Source organism: Pteronotus mesoamericanus, unplaced genomic scaffold (assembly GCF_021234165.1).
Source record: "Pteronotus mesoamericanus isolate MK-2021 breed Mesoamerican mustached bat unplaced genomic scaffold, CSHL_Meso_final contig_50, whole genome shotgun sequence".
Taxonomy (NCBI): Eukaryota; Metazoa; Chordata; class Mammalia; order Chiroptera; family Mormoopidae; genus Pteronotus; species Pteronotus mesoamericanus.
Window position 1 is genome coordinate 24,316,304 of NW_026555186.1, and position 20,001 is coordinate 24,336,304.

Here is a 20,001-nt window from a genome sequence, read left to right on the forward strand (position 1 = left end):
GAAATTATTTTTCTATTTCCATACTTCTAATTATACTTAATGCACAGTCCCTAGATGGCTTAAGCATTAGTAGGCTGAAGCTATGCTCTAGCATAAACCTGGGTTAATTATGTTCTTTGGGTTGCAAAGAACAAAAATAATTTCACTTAGGCTACCTCAAGTAATGAAGGTTTGCTGTTCGGCTACACAGGGTAATATGTGTGGCCTCTCTTTTTTCTACCTACCCACCTCCACTCTTACCACCTCCTAAGCCCCAAACCAGCCAGCTGATCTTCTCCATACTTCTCAGTTCAAATTCCAGAAAGAGTCTGTTTACCAGTGTACTTACTTAATTCCTACTGGTCAGAGCTATTCCTGTCAGGCTACCCTACAGGCCACTCACCTGCCTATGAACTGACTGCCCTCCAGTCAGATGTGTCCCTCTAGTCCAAACAGCAGATGCCCATTGCACAAGATGCAGGTTAGGGCAGCTTCCTTTAGCAAGGGGCTGTGGACAAAGGCAGCTTTCTGCAGAAAAGAACAGCCAGTGTCTCAAGCACATGTCTATACCAAACTGTCACTAAATACTTAAGTGGAAATAAACCATTGATTTGGAGGCAACAGTCTTTGTAGGAACAGGACCAGTTTTGTGGGCTTATGACCTGCGCATTTGCACAGAGTCTCTGCTCTTAGAGGAGCCCACACTTTACCTAATGCTCCATGGTGGCCATCTTGACATTCTTAATAATTTTTGAACAAAAGGGCTTATTATTTTAATTTTGCATGGGGTCCTGGAAACTATATACCTGTTCCTGTACAGAAGTTTGTATTATATTATAAAAAGTGAAGGGAATTTCAAATAATTTTGTATCCAAGGATTCTTCTGAAATCATTTACTCCAAGTACTCACTTGACAAATAAGAAAACTGAGGTCAAAGAAAGGATAATTGGCTTAATCAAGATCCCACAGTGAGTATTGGTGATGTCAGACTAGAAACATTTTTACCACTCCTCATCCAATCTTCTCATTCCTCCATGTGGCAGGTTTCCGAGCAGAAAGAACTGCCTGACATTTGGTCTATTTTGCTAAAATATTTGATAAACTTCTTAGAAATTTCATAAAATTAGGCCGATATAAAAACACAAATGTCAATCTTCCTTTGTTCAGTCTTACAGCTTTTTTTCTCCTCAGAACAAATTTCACTGACCATCCCCAGAATCTAAAACAAAAGCAGGATAGAGGAATGTAAACTAATAGATCTCTATAGAGGATCATTTGGTAATTATTATCCAAATTATAATATTCACACCCCTCAATCCCACAATTCCATTTCTACATATAGTCTCACATATGTACAAGTCGTATAGCATGCCCAAGAACTATCCATTGTAGTGTTGCTTACAATAGCAAAAGATCAGAAACAACCTAAATATCCATCAACAAAAGAAAAAGAAGATGATACTACATTCATGCAACAGAATATAATATAACTCTTAGGGGAAAAAAGAAGTTGACCGTATCTACTGATATGGAATATATCTTTGCAATATATTGTTTTATGACAAAGCAAAGTACAAAACAGTATACAGTGTGCATATATTTGTGAGTGGAACATATTTCATTATATATCCTATTACTATACACACATTAGGGGGTATTAGGGGAGATTTGGATATGCAAAGAATTTGCCTAGAAGTATATACCAAAGAAAGAGTAGCTGCCTCTGATGAAGGAACACAGGGGATTCAAGGATAACAATGTGGGTAAGATTTTTATTCTATGTCCTTTGCTCCCTTAAAATTTGTACTATGGGCACATAATTTGTTTTCAAAAACTAATTAATTACACTAAATGAGTGTCTGAAAAGGGACTTCATGACACTGCCAATGTCGTACCACATCTACAATAAAGAAAAATGCTGTTGTCATTTTTATAAGGCTTTTTCTGGGATCCTATATTGAACTTATAGATAAAGGAAATTAAATTAGGCTAAAAAAAAATTTCTCTTTCCATTCTCTACCTCAGAAGAAAAATTTGAAAAGTTTTCAAAATTTGCAAAATCCACCGCTTGTTTAGTCATTGGCACAGCTATGTGACGCAATGGAGAAAATTAGAAATGTTCCCATCTCTTCCTTTGGAAACTTGCCGAATCACCCCCAAGTGTCCTTCAGACATTACCCACTTATGTTTTTCCAGTGCACCTACCATCAGTGTTACTAATCATTTTAACCAGAGTTTTATTTTGAACCAAAAGCACGAAAGGGGTCACATCTCTCAGTACTGCCCTGGTCCCGCAGAAGTACCTACTTAAAAATGTCTTTCTCCCTCATGTGCTCTTTGTTGCTCCACTTCCATGGTCTATATTTATGCAACCCATGTGGTAGATCAGAGATAGCCACACATTCTTCGACATTCCTCTCCTTGGGAGGTGGGATCGGTTTCCATCCTCCCTGGTTGTGGGTTGCTCTGTGACTGCTTTGATCAATGAACTATGGCAGAATTGGTGCCATTCCAAGTCCAATCTTTAAGAGAACCAGCAGCTTCCTCCTTGTTCTCTGGAGTCGTAAACAAGGCACTATGTAAAAGTCCAACTGCCCTCCAAAAGACAGCATGTGGAGATGCCTTAAGACTACATGGAGAGGAAAAAGGGCCCCAAACCATTTGTACCATGACATCAGGCATGTGGGTGAAACCATCTTGGACGTTCAGCCCATGCCAGCCACCATGTAAAGAGTGCCAAGGAGCCCTGATCAATGCCATGTGGAGCAGAAGAATGACCCAGCCAACCACTCCCCAAATCCCTGACCCACAAAATTATGAAATATCATTAAATGTTGCTGTTTTAAGACAGGAAGTTTTGGGGTAGTATGTTATACAGCAATACATAACCAAGATACAACACTGTCACTTTATTGTGCTTCATAGACGTTGCCTTTTTTTTTTTTTTTTTTTTTTTTTTTTTGTTACAAATTGACGGCAAGACCCTCCACCAGCAAAAATATTACAACCCACTTTACTGCAGTGGTCTGGAACCAAATGCGCAATATCTCCAACGTATTAAACACTGACATCTTCGAAACTTTCATATTCAAAATTCAGTCTCCCCTAAATTGCCTAAAATAGTGATAGAACCATCTCATGCCAGCCAGCCACAGCTATTAGGAGAAGGGATCAGGTCCAAGTTGAGATAATAGAAGAATCTCCTCCCCACAGGGCTGGAGATGAGTTTATGTGGCCAAGTTAAAGGGCCACCCCCTGCCACTGAGGACTCCAGAAATCATGGACCATGGAGTTTGCCAGCTCACACAGGACCATCATCCCCAAGGGTGTCCTTTGAGCAGCCCCATCTACACTAATGCTCCAGCAAACCCATGTCCACCAACCCATGTCTACCACATCATGTGAGTCACATGCGGTCATTCTTAAAGGTGGGATGAGAACCAGATCCTCTTACTCCAACCCTTGCCCTTTCAGTTTGGGCTGAAGAAAGAAAAGCTAAGTATCGGGAAGAGAGATTCCTGGATCAACACCTCCAGCCCACACCACTGGCAGTTGCCACCCACTCCAGCCCATGTGCCTGTTGTCACCCACACACAGGGTTGCCAAGGCCTGAGGGAGGTGTCACTGTCAGAAACCATAATTAGAGATATCATTATATACTTCAGCTCTCTGAGAACAAATTCTTCCTTACCACGTGCAAATCTATTATTCAACTTTCAAACATCCAACTAACTTTCACACATGTTGTTGGGAAGCCATTAGGTACCAACATAAGACATTGCCTCTTCTGAATTGCAGGCATAGTCCTGAAATACAGAAAAAGCCATTTTCAGGCTTGAGGCAAGAATGGGAGATTTAAAAATAACATGATGAGGCTGGCAAACACGGGTTAGCAAGATCCAGCATGTACAGAGATGAGCATGAGCAAAGAAGCTGTGACAAAGAGAAAAGAGGAGGTGTAAAAAGGGTCTTCTCTCCTCCTGGTTCCAGGCTTCAAAGTGAAGTCCCATTCAATGCCATTCAAGACCTTTCCCTCATTGTCTATGTATACAAATTAAAATGGTGAGTTGACTATCTGAATAATCTATTGTGATAAATCAAAAAGTCTGGATATTATTGGGGGAGAAAGGTATTGGTTTGAGGGAAAGGAAAGGAAGAAATTTAGGATGTTTCAAAGTTTTTCAATAATGTTCTCAGTCTCTCACTTCAGAAAAAATATTTAAGAAAAAACATTTTCCACGACGTTGTTGGGTCAGGTCTGTAATGGCAGGGGAGAGAAGAGAGAAGGGTAAAACCACCCAGGTTACCTGTCTGGTTGCTTAGACCAATCCAATTTCCCTAAGGATCACACATACCTCTTCGTTCCTTCTGCTGTGTTCACCTGACCTTTTCCAATTTCTTTTTCTTTTTTCCATTACCCTAAGGGAGTAATCTAGCCACTCAGGCTTTCTTTGCATGCAAAATGTAATAGTTCTTTCTTCTTTCAGATAAAGGCAGTCTTGGGGAGGGGAAAAGAAAAGCGCCTGGCTTCTTCAAATTAGCTCTGAAATAAAAGTCACTGCCAGATGTTATATAAAAGGTGACGTAATCCTAAAGTACTTCATTACATATGCAGCTCTGCTCTTCAGCCCAGGAGGAGTTTATTACATTTTGTCGATCCCATTTTCTATACCCACATCATTTTTACATAATTTTTCCTGCCTGACAGACATCTTCACATTTTCACAGCAACCCATCAAGACAGTATTACAACAGCACAGGGAACCAGGTTAGCAGTTTACAAATAATGGTGCTAATAAGCCAGATTCGTCCCTGAGATACAAATCAGGGGTAAATGGTCTATCCATGCGTGTGAGAAGCACATCTATTTTAGATTAATAGGGAAGAAAACAGAGCACCTTTCCAGCTGACACCATGTTCTTTCACAACATATATTGACTCTATTCCACAAGTTTAAAAAAAAATGGGGAAATGCCAATCTAAACTTGTTCTTGCAATTCTCTTCATTTTCCTAATAAATTCCTGGCTCATAGTAAATAGATAGCCATGCCAAATGCACGAAGATCAGACTTCTTGCCTTTTGGATTGGCACAAGATTTAGAAGAAAACGCACCATTTGTACCAATGCAATATCTAGCTGAGATGCTTTAAGTGCAAACACTGCAAGACACTTCCTCCCACTCTCCTGGTGCTACGCATCTTTCCTCCTCCTTCCCAGCCACTCGCGCACGCACTGCCCTCTAATGGTGAAAAGCAAAAGTGCAGGCTGGGCGCTTTTCTCAAGGGGGATTAAGGATAAACTGGAGTGAATGGCTGAGAGGCCATCTGCCCTAAGGTCAGATAAATGGCCGACTATTAATATGCTCAGCTCTTAGCTACTAATTGAAAATAAACCTATCTGTGAAAAACACTATGCTCAGTGAACTAAGCCAGTCAGAGAAAGATAAATACCATATGATTTCACTTATATGTGGAATCTAATGAACAAAATAAACTAATACAATACATACTCATAGCTGTCAGAGGGGAGGAGATAAAGAGGCTGAGTGAAAAAAGTGAAGGGATTAAGAAAAAAAACTCATAGACAACAATATGGTCATTACCAGAGTGAAATGAGGTAGGGGAGGCAGGAGAGGGAAAGGGGGAGGTAAATGGTGATGGACAGAGACATGGCTTAGGGTGGTAAACACACAATACAACATACAGGTGATATTATGGAACTATACACCTTAAACCTATATAATTTTATTAACCAATGTAACCATAATAAATTCAATTTTTTTAAAAAAAAAAAGAAAGAAAATAAACCTATTTTCTGAATTATGACTCAGAATTCCAGTGGAATAAGGAAGTGCCTAGAACTTCCACCCCAAGGAAATATATATGCCATTACCTTGAGAACTTCCTTCAGTTTTAAGGAAAGATTTCTGTTAAGATGTTAAAATGAGCCTTATGGTTTTAAACTATAACAGCAAACTCAGGGTAAGGGAGGTTCTTATTCTTTTGTAAGAGCAAGGTTGACTACGGGACAAAGGGAGATGTGCAGGCTCTGCAGAGGAACGCTGGCCCTCCCGGGCGCCCCCTGCACCCGCTGCCCAGGAAACAGACAGAGATCAACATAAAATCTATTCTATTTCTTATTTTGTCCAAAGTCAGGACATTCCTTCATTCGACGAGAAATTTGATTCATAGGTTCAAGTTTTCCTTTCTTAAATAGTATTTCTTCATATGAAGTTTACTTACAGATCTTTCAACTTAATCATTTATTATTTGCCTCCATATTTCTAAGTAACATGTTTATGTTGATACCTCTTGATATTTCAGTTTGGGCACCCTATATTGGCACCCTTTGCACAATGCAAGATGATTTCATACACACTCTCTCACACACACATACTATCCCACCATACTTATATACAGTACATTATAATTTTGGTAATATTAATCATCAATATTTACAGTACTATGACCATTAAATTCTCGACAACATATTTATCTTTCCTTTCTTGAGCAAGATTTTATTTTCCCTGGAGTTGGAAAAAAGAAAAGCCCTTTCCTATATACTTAGTCTCTGAGTTATATAGGGCTGCCATAACAAAGTATCATAACCTGAGTGATTTTAAACAACAGTCTCACAACTCTGGAGGATAAAAGTCTGAAATCAAGGTGCCAGTGAGACTGTACCCTCTCTGAAGGTTCTAGGGGAGGGTCCTTCTTTGCCCCTTCCTAGCTGCTAGTGTTTGCCCTTAATCCTTGGCATTCCTTGGCTTATAGGAATATCTCTGCCTTGATGGTCATTTGGCCTTTTTCCTTGTATATATTTGTGTTTTCACATGGTATTCTTGCTTTCTATGTCTCTCTCTCTCTCCTCTTTTCTTTTCTTTTTTAAGATTTTATTTATTTATTTTTAGAGAGAGGGGAAGGGAGGGTGAAAGAGAAGGAGAGACACATCAATGTGTAGTTGCCTCTCGCACGCCCCCTACTGGGGACCTGGCCTGGAACCCAGGCATGTGCCCTGACTGGGTATCAAACTGGCAACCTTTTGGTTCGTAGGCTGGCACTTATCTCCTCTTTTCTTGGAGTTAATCAGTCATCTTGGATTGAAGGCTTACTCTACTCCTGTATGACCTCACCTTAATTTACACCTTAATTACATCTGTAAAGACCTTAATTCCAAATAAGGTCACATTCTGAAGTACCAAGGGTTACGCCTTCAACATATCTTTTGGGGGAGGCACTATTTTATCCATAACATTTCTCTCCTCTAATTTATTCCAAACTCTGTTCAATTGCCTAAATCTCTGAGTATATTCAAACATTTTTTGTTTCCTATCAGACTCCATCTTCTATATTGATTCACACTCAAATGGGCTTTCCCTTTATGACTGGCTATGGCTATAGCTCATGCTTTTTCAGACTCAAGTGCAAAACAGTGCATGTTTCTCTCTCAGCAGTCTCATTGGCTCTGCAGAGTCACAAGCCAAGCTCAAACCAACAGTTACAGGGAAGAGAATGCTATGTGCACACTGGCTTAGGTCTGGGTCATATGTTCCACCCCTGGAGCTGGGATTAGGCCAGCTTCATTTAACTCCATGACTTCAGCATGGGAAACAAGTGATTCCATAAAGGGTGAAAAGATGCCGGGCACCAAAAATAAATTAATGTCCACAACAGCCTGTTAATAATCATGTTCAGAAGAGTCATTTTTCCCTAACCCCAGAACACAGATTTTGGCCCTATAGATAATTTTATGATAACCTACTTACTCCAGCAAGGTTAAAAACAGAAAAGAAATTGAACAAAAATATATTTATGTCTATAGTTTATCTTTTTTCTGCTTTTATTGGGATTATTTTGGTAATATCTAAGGGAAAAAACATACGTCACTTTAATACATTTTGACATCCTAAGGTGTTTAGGGAAAAGGTAATAATCCCAAATACAAAATGTCCTACAAATGGAAGGAAATATCCTCTGGTCAAATCCTCATAATTCCAAATAGGATGATGAAAAAAAATAAAGAATTTCAACCAGGCAGGCAATAACTATCCTGTTGATAAAAATGTTCTCTTGCTGAGATGCCACAAGAAGTTTTCTTCAAATGAGTTTCACACCACTCTCTAGTTGTACAACATCATCTATTCCCATCTGTGATGAGTTTTGAGAAAAGCAGCCTTGCTCCCGCTCCACCTTGAAGCATCTGTCTCTGTGAAGGTGGTCAGAAATGTTTGACTTTGGGTTTCCTTTTTATTGGTTTTTCTATTAATTTCTTTTTTACTTTAGACCTAATTTTTTATACTTCTGAACTACTACGAATCAAACTTTAATGGTCACCTTATCAATTGAAACAGATTGTTTGAGCCCAAGAATTAACCATCTTTCCCACCTGAGTGCTTCAATCAAGGGAAAACAAAGGCTTAAGACATAAAACCTAAAACAATAAAATCAAAAAGAAAAATGAAGAAAATAGAAGACGATAGTTAATTTTATGTATCAGTATGACTGGGCCATCGGATGCCCAACTATCTGGTTAACCGTAATCTCTGGGTGTGTCTGTGAGGACGTTTCTGGAAGAGATTAGCATTTGAATTAGTGGACTACAGGAAGCAGACGGCCTTCCCCAGTGCAGCTAGCAGCATCAAGTCCACTGAGGGCATGAATGGAACCAAAGGGTGCATGCCTGACACTCTCTCTCTCTCTCCCTCTCTCTCCCCCCTCCCCTTCCCTGACTGCTTGAGCTGGGACATCACGCTTCTGCCCTCAGCACACTCCCGGTTCTCGGGCTTTCAGATCCAATCTGGCATCTCTAGCTCTCAGGCTGTCAGACTTCACCACTGGCTCCCCTGGGCCTCCAGCTTACAGACAGCACATCATGGGGCTTCTCAGCCTCCATAACCACAAGAGCCAATACCTTATGATAGAACTCTTTTTATATACATCTATGTGTATGTGTAGAGTCAGGAGGAGCTAGTAAAAGAAAAAGAGAAAGCCAGGAAAGCAATGAAATTAAGACAATGGAGAAAAGAATACAAGATGGGAAAAGCCTAACCTGGATATGAGTCCCTATGCCGCAGACCAGCTGCTTCATCAGTCACTGCCTAAACCCATGCACCTCTCTAGGGTTTCCTCTCTGGGCCTCAGTCTCCCCACCGGGAGGAGTGGCCCAACATGTCTCAAGTCCCTTCAGTTCTTGCACTGTGATCCTCCATGGTGACTACGGAATGGGTGCCACCCACTCTGTAAACATCCATGTGACGGGTGCCCACCTGGTAGGGCCTTCATCTGTAAAGCAGTAACAATCAAGCAGCGCATTGTAGGGGCTGGTTTTAAATTCTGTTTTTGCCAACAAAGTTATCTTCAGTATTTGGAGATCAGAGGGAGGATCCCCAGTGGGATGGGCAGCTAAATGCTGGATGTAAAGCTACCAAACCATCAGGCCCAAGGGAAGTACTCTAAGAAGACCATTTCCTAAAAACTCAGCATTTCAAATGACACATCTTGCCATCCCATTCCCAGAACCCAGCACCTCATTTCTTATGGGGTTTTATTGGTTGAAATAAACAATGAGCTCTCGATTCCAGGTGATGTTAGCAAAAGTCCTACTCCCCAGGCCAGGGCCCTCTGCCAAATACATCAGTGCAGCATTTTATGTCTTATTCCCCCTTCTATTTGCTGTTGCCCTGTGTGTAAGCTCCTGAGATTTCAGTGTGATTAGTACTGAGAAAGTTTGGCTAGCAGTGATCTTCAGCCCCAGAACATTTAAATCACCTAAGAGGGTTTGTTTTGTTTTGTTTTGTTTTGTTTTGTTTTGTTTTTAATATGCCTACTTAGACCCCTTCCCTAAAAGTTTTTATTTAATTGGTGTGGGCGAAGGGGGAAGACATCAGTCTTTTTTAATCACTCCCCCAGATGATTCTAATATGAGGCCAGGAAGAGACCCACTGGGCTGAGGGAATACAGTGTTTCCAGAGGATTCCAGTAGCAGGGAGCACCTCAGATACACTTGCTTTACATTCCCAATTTTTTCAGCCAAGAATTCCTTACAGGGGGGAAGTCCACCCACAATAGCATTAGATGCTATGTATTCTGATCTGGCTGTTCTCTTTTCCTTATACAGCTTGCAGCTGGGACAGACATTCCCCAAGCAAGCCAGGGTCCTACCAAAGGGAATAAAAAACAAGTTCTTGTCAAACGAGTGCCCCTTTAAACCTAGGGCTTATTTATATCACCATATCAGAACCTACACTAATAATCCATGTACCCCTATCCAGGGCAATGTGTTCCAATGCCAACCCCTTCTGGTTCTATAATATACTACTCACCAGCAAAACCACAACTTGGATAGTGGAGAAAGAAGAGTCAATGTCCATATGTTTCTGAATATTAAACTTTCTCCAGCATTCCAAAAAGTCTCTCTCTCCATGAAGTTTAAAAGAATTACATCCATTTCTCCTAAGCACTATCTCAGTTTGTTGTGAATTTTTAAAGTACTTTATCTGGCTTCTGTGGCCATCAATTTTCACTTTATGAAATTTGGCAATAATAACCCTCCCTATAACCTACCACTTATATTTAGTCCTTAAAATATATCAGGCACCATGTTAGGCACTATAGAGTGTCTCTAATCCACAGGACAGCTCTGGAAAAAAAGACACTATTTTCCCAAGTTCTCAGTTGAGAGACCTCATAGCTAATAACTGTTAGGGCTGCGATTCAAATTCAGGTCTGTCTAGCTCCAAAAATAATAATCTTTGCGCAATGCTCTACTGCTTGGGAGGTCAGTAACTATAACAAAACAATAAAAATAGATATTTGTATAGCAAAGAGCAGAATTGTCCCAATGTTCTCTCCTAATTCCCTGAACCGTAGAAAGGTATCCTTAAGTCCCAGCTTTCACATCCTTAACTACATTTAAGAAAAGTCTTTAGAACTTCCAACTCCTATGAGAATGGAAATAGTTCCTGATTAACTTCCTTGATGTGTTGTAAGGTCATTCCTAACCCATGTAGAATCAGGTCCTATGGGAGTTTAATCAGTATGGCTGGTAGAATGGGAACCCAAAGGTCCGAGAGACAGATGGACATCTTTTTTAGTCAACTAGAAAAAACGTCCTAACAAGGCAAACAAGTTCTTATGCAGGTCAGATTCCTTAAGAGAAAAGATACTTTGGGCAAACTCCAGGATACTCATTTAACCACATTTGAAGCACAACAGGGATGAAAAAGAACATATGCATTCAGTCCCTGCCCTCACAAAGCTTTCAGTCTAATGGTGGAGAGAAAAATATTAATCAAATAATCCCACAAACATGATCATGTGAAAAGTACTATGAAGGAAAAGCACAGGGTTCTTTGACAGCACATAGACTACAGGGCCTGATCTCACTGGGGATAGAAAGAAGTCATGTGCAGTGATGAAAGGCTTACCTGAGAAATGTTTATTTTCCCAGCAAGAGTTTATTGTTCCCAAGTTAGCTGCTGGTATGTCCTAGGTTATGAAGCAATGATGACTAGATGTGGTCTACTCGTCAAACTTCATCTTCAAAACCACCAACAAAGCTCATGAGATAATGGATATAAGCCGTTAAAATTGTAGGCACCTATCACCTCATACCTGTTAGAGTGGCTGCCATCAAAAAGACAAGAGAGAAATGCTAGCATGGATGTGGAGAAAAGAGAACCCCTGTGCCCTGCTGGTGCAGCCACTGTGGAAAACAGTGTGGAGAATCCTCAAAAAAAAAAAAAAAAATAGAATTACCACATGATCCAGCAATTCCACTTGTGGTAATATATCCAAAGGAAATGAAAACAATAACTCAAAAAGATATCTGACCCCCATGTTCACTGCAGCATTATTCACAACAGCCAAGACATGGAAACTACCTAAGAACCTAAGTGTCCATTGATGGATCAATGGATAAAAAATGAAAAAAATTGTGGTATATATATTTGTGATATATACACACATATTTCAGTGATAAATAATGGGGAAATCCTACCATTTCTAACAACATGGATGGACCTTGAAGACACTATGCTAAGTGAAATGTCAGACAGAGAAAGACAAATACTGTATGATCTCACTTATATGAGAAATCCAGGGGAAAAAACCTCATAGAAAAAGAGATCAGACTTGTGATTACCAGAGGCAGTTGATGAAGGAAGGGGAAATTAGAGGAGCGTAGTCAAAATGTACATACTTCCCATTGTAAGACAAATAAGTACTGGGGATGTAATGCACAGCATGACTTAACATTGTTGTATGTTATATAGAAAAATTGTGAAGAGAGTAAATTCTAAGAGGAATCACAAGGAAATTTTTTTCTTTTCTTTTTATTGTGTCTATATGAAATGATTGATGTTAGCCAAACTTATGGTAGTAATCATTTCAGTATCTATGTAAATCAAACCATCATTTTTAGGCCTTAAACTTATATAGCGATGTATAACAATTATTTCTCAATAAAACTGGGTCAGGGGGTTTATAGCACCTGCTGACTCTCTTGGTTGTCTTATTTTCCAGGGTTTGCCTTTCCAGATTTTAGGCCTAACAGCATGGATTCCTTTTTCTGCTCACGATATTCTTTCTCTTCCCCACTCTTTCCACCTAGACTAACAACTATAGATCCATGAGCTAATGATAAGTCTCCTATATCTTCAAAGAAAAGGAAAGAAAGATAATCTTTGCTAGCCTTTTTAAAAGAAAAAAAAATTCCCCTCGGTGCCTTACAAGCCAAATAAATTAACCACAGGCCTGTTATGTTCGGTCAGCTGCACTCTCTCCCAAGGTTGTCTTAAGGAAGGCAGTCAGAGCAGGAATGTAATAGACAAGCACCTACCTTACTCAATAGAGGTAGGTCATGCAGAAGTTGGTGGAATGTTGTAGTTTGAATACAAGTATTTAGATCCCAACAGAGTTGGCCCTCCTCATTGAGACCACTTGGTCTTAAAGGACTCTCCCCTCTTCTCTGATATTAGTAGGCAGCGGCTGTGCCTTGCCATCCCCTCCACAGTCAGGAAAGGCTATTATCTATCTCCTGGATTTAGTGAAATCAAATAGAAGTTTGATTTCTTTTCTGATAAAAGAGATGATGCAAATTAGCATTTTATCTTGCATGGAGGAGTGACAAAGTAGGAGAATGAATCCTACTTGATTACAATCTTCCATCATTCTGATTTTATAATTACTGAATGGAATCAATCAGCTTTCAATTGTTACCTTGGTGAAAGATTAAAACTTCATTACTTGTCCTACATATTTCACACTTTAGCAAATTTTAATAAACTGAATGCAAGAGAAATGGTTATATTATCTTCCATGAGATTGGGATGCTAATGATATTTCTATTGATTTTAATTCACATTTGTTGGTCAAAAAGAGTCAGATTCCAATGAGGCATGGAATTATATAATCAACACTAACAAATGAAGACCACTGAACACTAAAATGGCCCAAACGAAATCATTAATCAGAAATATAAAATAATTGCTAAAAAACTAGGGAGGTCTTCTCTTCCTAATGAACATCTTTTACGGTATATTGATTCATTTGTAACTCTTGCACATTTGCACATTGGTGATTTCTCTATTAAAATATTTTAAGTAAGCATATAAAAAACACTTTGAAAAAACAAAATTGGGAGAGAACTAGTTTATCAATAGAGGGGATGATAGAACCTCCTCTTAAAAGGTGAAAAAAAATTCCTGAAGATCAAAGAAACATATGACTCTCCCTTAAACCACTCAAGTTTGACAAATTCTTCACCCAGTGGTCAGAAAGGCCATGCAGAGTCATCAATAACATAGAACAGAATAATATTTAAAGGTGAAGCTTCTGTAGTTAGACATCATGGCTTTGTCTACTACTTCACTGAGCCTTAGTCTCCTCATCTGCAAAATAAGGATTAATAATAGTACTCACTTCATAGTGCTGGCCTCAGGATGAAATGGAATAATCTTTATAAAGCATATTTCAGCATACTCCAGTCAAACTGCATTTCTGTGGTTAAAAACAGCATTAAATTTTATATAGGCAAAGATTTTATTTTAACTCCCAAATTCTCTGTTTAAATTTTTTCTTACTTATTCTCTCTAGATGACAAATTAGACCATGCCTCCTAAGGGTGTTAATCAAGTTTGGGAGGGTCTGGTGTCTACAGTTCAGATTTTCAGGGAGTAAAATGTTGGGGATGAGTAAGAGGCAAGAAAGCACAGGCTCTTAAATGTTCTGCAATAGGAACCTTTTCCCCCACAGCCCCAGTCCTTAATAGACCTATAAAAATCATGATAAATGTCCTCAGTGGGATTCAATTTCTTGTAAAACCTAGAAAAAGCAATGTTTTGTTCCAAAAGGCTGTAGAATGTAAAACATAGGTGGCCCTGGGAAAACATGCAAGTGGAGACCAGGGAGCCCAGCCTTATAAGAACAAGGACATGCAGAGAGTCATGGGAAGAGTGCTAGAGATGTCTGAGCCAAGAGGTGGGAGGTGAAGGAGCGAAAACATGGGTCCCAGGTGATACCTCTGGGGATTTCAACATAAAATTAACTCTTCAAAGGCGCCATCTTCTCAATTTAAGAAGCACGTCACTCAGGCACTCAAAGAGATCCAGAAATTCACTGGACTTCCTTTCCATTTGAGTTTTGCAAGAACCTCACCAGTTCAACATTCTGTTCTTCACGTTCCAGTTAAATTCATTCTGCCACCCTTTTTAATCAGATTTTTATTATCCCACATCTTACTTTAAGGTTATTTGAAATTTTAAAACAATGTGATATTGGGATTTCTTTTTATCAAAACACTAGGTCAAGGCACCCTTGTATTAGCTGTGGGGAAAAAAATGATATAGACCATCTATGCCTTGACCACAATGATGATAACAATAGCAGTTATTTCTTATGGAATGCTCACTATGAACCAGACATTATACTAATTGCTTTATTTGCATTAATGTACTTAACCTTTACAAAAGCCCAATGAAGTAGACGCTGTTATTACAGATGAAGAAACTGAAGTTGAAAGAAGTCACTTATCCAAAGTGATAAAGTTGGTGATAAAACCAGGATTAGTTCATTCTTTCAGCAACCATTTATTAGGGCAAAATTTATCCCAAAAAGCTATAATTTTTAATATAGATAAAAGAGAGGTGCAGTTATATTTTTAAGTATACAGGATGGGGCAAAAGTAGGTTTACAGTTGTTCATATGGAAAACCATACAATAATTAGGCCTGGCCGAAGTGGCTCAGTTGATTAGATCATCATCCCATAACTGAAAGTTTGCAGGTTTGATTCCCAGTCAGGAGATATGCCTGGGCTGTGGGTTTGTTCCCCAGTTTGGGGGTGTATGGGAGGAAACCAATTGGTGCTTCTCTCTCACACTGATGTTTCTCTCTCTCTCTCTCTCTCTCTCCCCCGACTTCCCTTTTTATTTTTTTTAAAAGCAATAAAAAAAATGTCTTTGGGCGGGGATTAAATTTTTTTAAAATACAACAATTAATAAATAATAATACAAGAATAAACCCTGTGTTTCACATACTCACAACTGTAAACCTACTTTTGCCCCATACTTTATTTATTCACAAGAGCTGTGAAAGCAAACTGAGAGCAATCACAAATAAATGGAGAGCTTTACTTCAAGGACCTTGTGGCAGTTTTTATTTTTCAAAACTAACCACAATTATAACTCCCATCGTACACACCCTCAATGTGATTTTTTAACTCTCCTCAAGATATGAAGGTCTAGGTCTCCTCCCGTAATCCCTATTAGGGTTTATAACTAATGGTGGAACTGATACTATGTACTTCCAAGACAAGTTCACAAAAGGGTCACAGCTTCTGCCTGGTTCTGTTGGGATGCTTGCTCTGGGAACTCAGCCACCAGGCTCTGGAGAAATCCGAGTATGAAGAAGCCAGCTCTAGATGTTCAGCCAAGGTTCCAGCTGAGATCTCAGCCAATAGTGAGCATCAACCCATAGACATGTGACTGAAAGAGGCTTTGGGAGATTTCAGACCTTCATCAAGACGAAACCTAATCTCCTAATCTTCCCAGTTTAGGACCCAGACATCACAGAGCAGAAATAAGCTGTGCCCACTCTGCTGACTATCCCCCTTCTGAATTCCTGAGCCATAGTATCCATTAACATAATAAAACTGTTTTACAGCAAGTTTGGAGTGACATGTTATATAGCAATAGTAACTGGAAGAGCTTTCTACTAATATCATTGGTGTTTGCTAATTAAGCACCAAAGCACAAGAAATATAATATTGCAGGTAACCTGCAGAGTCATGTTAACCTTTTGCTCAAGTTTAGCCATGTTACTTTTAAACTCTTACAAAAAGAAGAACCTCTAAAGCTTAACAAAGGGTTTCTGAAATAGCCATTAAAATGATCACATCAGACATTACATTAAGACAAGGAAAAGACTTCTGGTATGATACTAAGTGGAAAGAACACAGAACATCAATTTTTATATGTTATTATTACACTAGGTAGAAACTGTTTATGCAAATGAAAAAAAAAGTTTGGACCTTGGGGCCAGCATAATGGTTCCTGCAAGGAAGGGTGGCAAGAAGAAAAAGAATCATTCTGCCATCAATGAGGTAGTGACCAGAGAACACACCATCGACATTTACAGGGGCATCCATGGATTGGGTTTCAAGAAGCATGTCACTCAGGCACTCAAAGAGATCCAGAAATTTGCCATGAAGGAGATGGAAACTCCAGATGTGCTCATTGACATCAGGTTCAACAAAGCTGTCTGCACCAAAAGAATAAGAAATGTCCCCTACTGTATCCAAGTGCAGTTGTCCAGAAAATATAATGAGGATGAAGGTTCACCAAACAAGCTCTACGCATTGGCTACCTATGTACCTGTCACCACTTTCAAAAATGTACAAACAGTTAATGTGAACAAGAACTAACAGCCGATTGTCAAATAAAGTTATAAAACTGCCAAAAAGGGGGGAAGAAAAAAGTCTGAAAGGCAGTGTAGAAACATTAAAGTAATTGATCTGGTATTGTGGTCAAATCTCCTAAGGAACTCATTCACATAGCTGTAAACACTTCCTTAGTTACATAATCTCTGTGTGTTTCACTTTTCTTTCCTATGGCATGGGAATAATAATAGTATTTTTTTCATAGAGTTCTTATAGAAATAAATGAGAACCCTGGCTGGTGTGGCTCAGTAGACTGAGCACTGGTCTGCAAACCAAAGGGTTGCCAGTTGGATTCCCTGTCAGGGCACATGCCTGGGTTGTGGGCCAGGTCCCCAGTAGGCGGGACACGAGAGGCAACCACATATTGATGTTTCTCTCCCTCTCTTTCTCTCTTCCTTCCCCTCTCTCTAAAAATAAATAAATTAAAATCTTTAATAAAATTTAAAAATAATTTAAAAAAATTTTCATTGAATGTGTTAATTTGGTAAAGCCTGAAACAGCACCTGGCACATGGAGATTAACAAACATTAGCTCTTTATCATCTAATTCAACTCCTAATAACATAGATTAGATCATCTCTGTTAATACTGCCTTTGATTCTCAAACCCTCCCAGAAACAAACATAAGAGGGCTAGGCTTCTTTGTCTCAGTGTCAACTAAGGAAAGGAGCTGAGTCTCTCAGTCTCCATTAACTTATATGTACAATGAAGTGTATGCCTAGTTTTCTGAGTTCTTATGAAAATCAACTGATGTAATACATTAGCAGAATTTGGTCAAAACCCCAAACATATGCCATTTGTCTATCTTCTTATCTTACCAATTGTATGTGTTTGCTAGGATTGCTATAACAAAATACCACACACTGAGGGACTTAAATAAGAGAAGGTTATCATCTCACATTTCCAGAGGTTAGAAGTCTGAGGCTGAGGTGTCAGCAAGTATGGTTCCTTCTTCTAGCTGTGAAGGAGAATCTGTCCCAGGCCTCTCCCTTGGCTCCCAATGGTTCGCAGGCAATCTCTCGCATTCCTTGACTTACAGCCCTATTGCCTTGATCTTTGCCTTGATGTGCACATGGTGTTCTCCCAGTGTGCATAGCTGTGTCCAAATTTCCCCTTTCTAAAAGGACACTGGTCATACTGGCTTGGGACCCACCCTAATGACTTCATTTTAACTGGATTACCTCTGTGAAAAACAATCTCCAAATGAGGTCACATTCTGACATACCAGGGGTCAGGACTTCAACATATAAATTTTGGAAAGGACACAATTCTACCCATGATATCAATGAAGAAATGAAGACCCAATACAGGTAGTCTGCTTGTTTAGGGAAAGCAGGACATAAATCCAGCAGACAATGGCATCTTGCTCAATGTGTGTACAAAGTAGTATGCAAAAACACTTCTTTTGAAATCCCAGACTAAAGCAACTCTGTCTGGGTCAATTTATGAACCTCAAATTTAACCTAGGTTCATAAATCCTTGAAGAAAACCCAAGTCAGTTTTGGAGTTTCTGGATCAGACAGAATTTCACTTGGTATTTAGGGTTATTGAGTCTAACTTGAAACTTAATGCAAATTCATAGAATACAAACTCTCTACAAATTAAATAGAAGCAAATAGTAGGGGCTCTTGAGCCATCTGGAATGCACATGTTGAATGTTGAGGTTTTCCTATCTCAGTAGGTGGGGGGAGAGAGGGAAAGGCCAGGTTGGCAAGATCTGACCATCGCCAACACTATAATATTTGCATCTCATGTGAATAGGAATTATTTAAAATAGTGCAATAGACATATAACAATAAAGCCTCACTATTTGAGCAAAATTTAAAATAATATGAATCTCCTTATGTGTAAAAATTTGTCAAAACTTGCAAAATTTCAAGATGGGAAAGCTGAATGACTTGCAAACTATAATTTTGTTAATGGCATAGGAAAGAGTCACCTGATTTGTTAACAGAAATACCTGCCATCTTTTGATCAGCAGATACCATTACACCTGTACATTCAGAGTTCCACCAGTGATTTTAGTAGCCATTGTGCTCATTTTTAATTTGACAGCTATTAAGAATTAAAATCATTTGAGTAGTCTATAACAGTGTCATCCAGGTGTTCATTTAAGTGATGACTGTACTACTGAAGAATACACTGGAAAAAGAGTAGCTTTGAACTGAAAGATAGTCTACGGCCATACCACCCTGAACGCACCCAATCTCGTCTGAACTGAAAGATAGATGTGATTAAAAGCAATGGACAAAGTCCAGATACCAGGCTCAATATGCTCTATTGCTAAATTAGGAGAGAATACTGTGTAAAAGATATAAGGCTAAGGAAACAGAAAGCAGTTAAAGCAAAAATAGGTGTGGGGTTTTACATTTTAAGAATAAATCCCCTCCACTTTATAATTATTCCTATGGGAACATTAGCCTCAGATTGTGAAGTGTTGAATTATGCAATGCTTTCAGAAACATGTCTTCTGAATTAAAGCCACCACCAAGTACTTCCTTCAAAATTTTACTGAAATATAATTTCTATACCATGAATTTCATTCTTCCTAAGTGTACTATTTGTTGATTCCTAATAAATGTACTGCATTGTGTCACTACCATCATAACCTAGTTTTAGAGCATTTTTATAACCTCAACAAGATTTCTCATACCCATTTACATCCCCATTAATTCCCATCCCTACCACCAGCCTCAGACAATCAGTGATCTAGTTTTTGTTTGCTTAAAGTTGCCTTTTCTGGAGTTTTTATATGAATGGAATTATATAATATGTGGTCCTTTGTGTCTGGCTTTTTTCACTTAGCATGATGTTTTGGGGAACATCCATGTTTTATAATGTATAGGCATTTTATTCTTCTTCATTGCTGAATAACATTTCATTGCATGGAGCCTATTGTTTAGGGGCTTAAGTTTAGATGGCCCAAAAGAATGGCCACTGTTGCAGGGGTCAGGGGGAGGCATGATGCATTGTGGGGAGCATTGGGCACTCCTTGATCTGAGGGTTACTGTTCAGAGCCAGCTGAGGAGGGAGTGTGGCTCTGAATCCCTCAGAGCCTGTCCTGGGGTTGTCACAGATTGGGGGAATA

At 39.2% G+C, this 20,001-nt stretch overlaps 1 protein-coding gene across 1 annotated transcript; it reads left to right on the forward strand.

Annotated features, from left to right (window-relative positions):
- The first annotated feature begins 16,521 nt into the window (after positions 1–16,521).
- On the forward strand, positions 16,522–16,899 carry LOC129074427 (60S ribosomal protein L31-like). The gene has a single exon (XM_054578236.1). It carries the CDS (start codon positions 16,522–16,524, stop codon positions 16,897–16,899), a length of 378 nt encoding a protein of 125 aa, XP_054434211.1.
- The last annotated feature ends 3,102 nt before the right edge of the window (positions 16,900–20,001 follow it).

Coding starts and splice junctions, on each gene's coding strand:
- LOC129074427 (XM_054578236.1), top strand. CDS start 16,522: ATGGTTCCTGCAAGGAAGGGTGGCAAGAAGAAAAAGAATCATTCTGCC.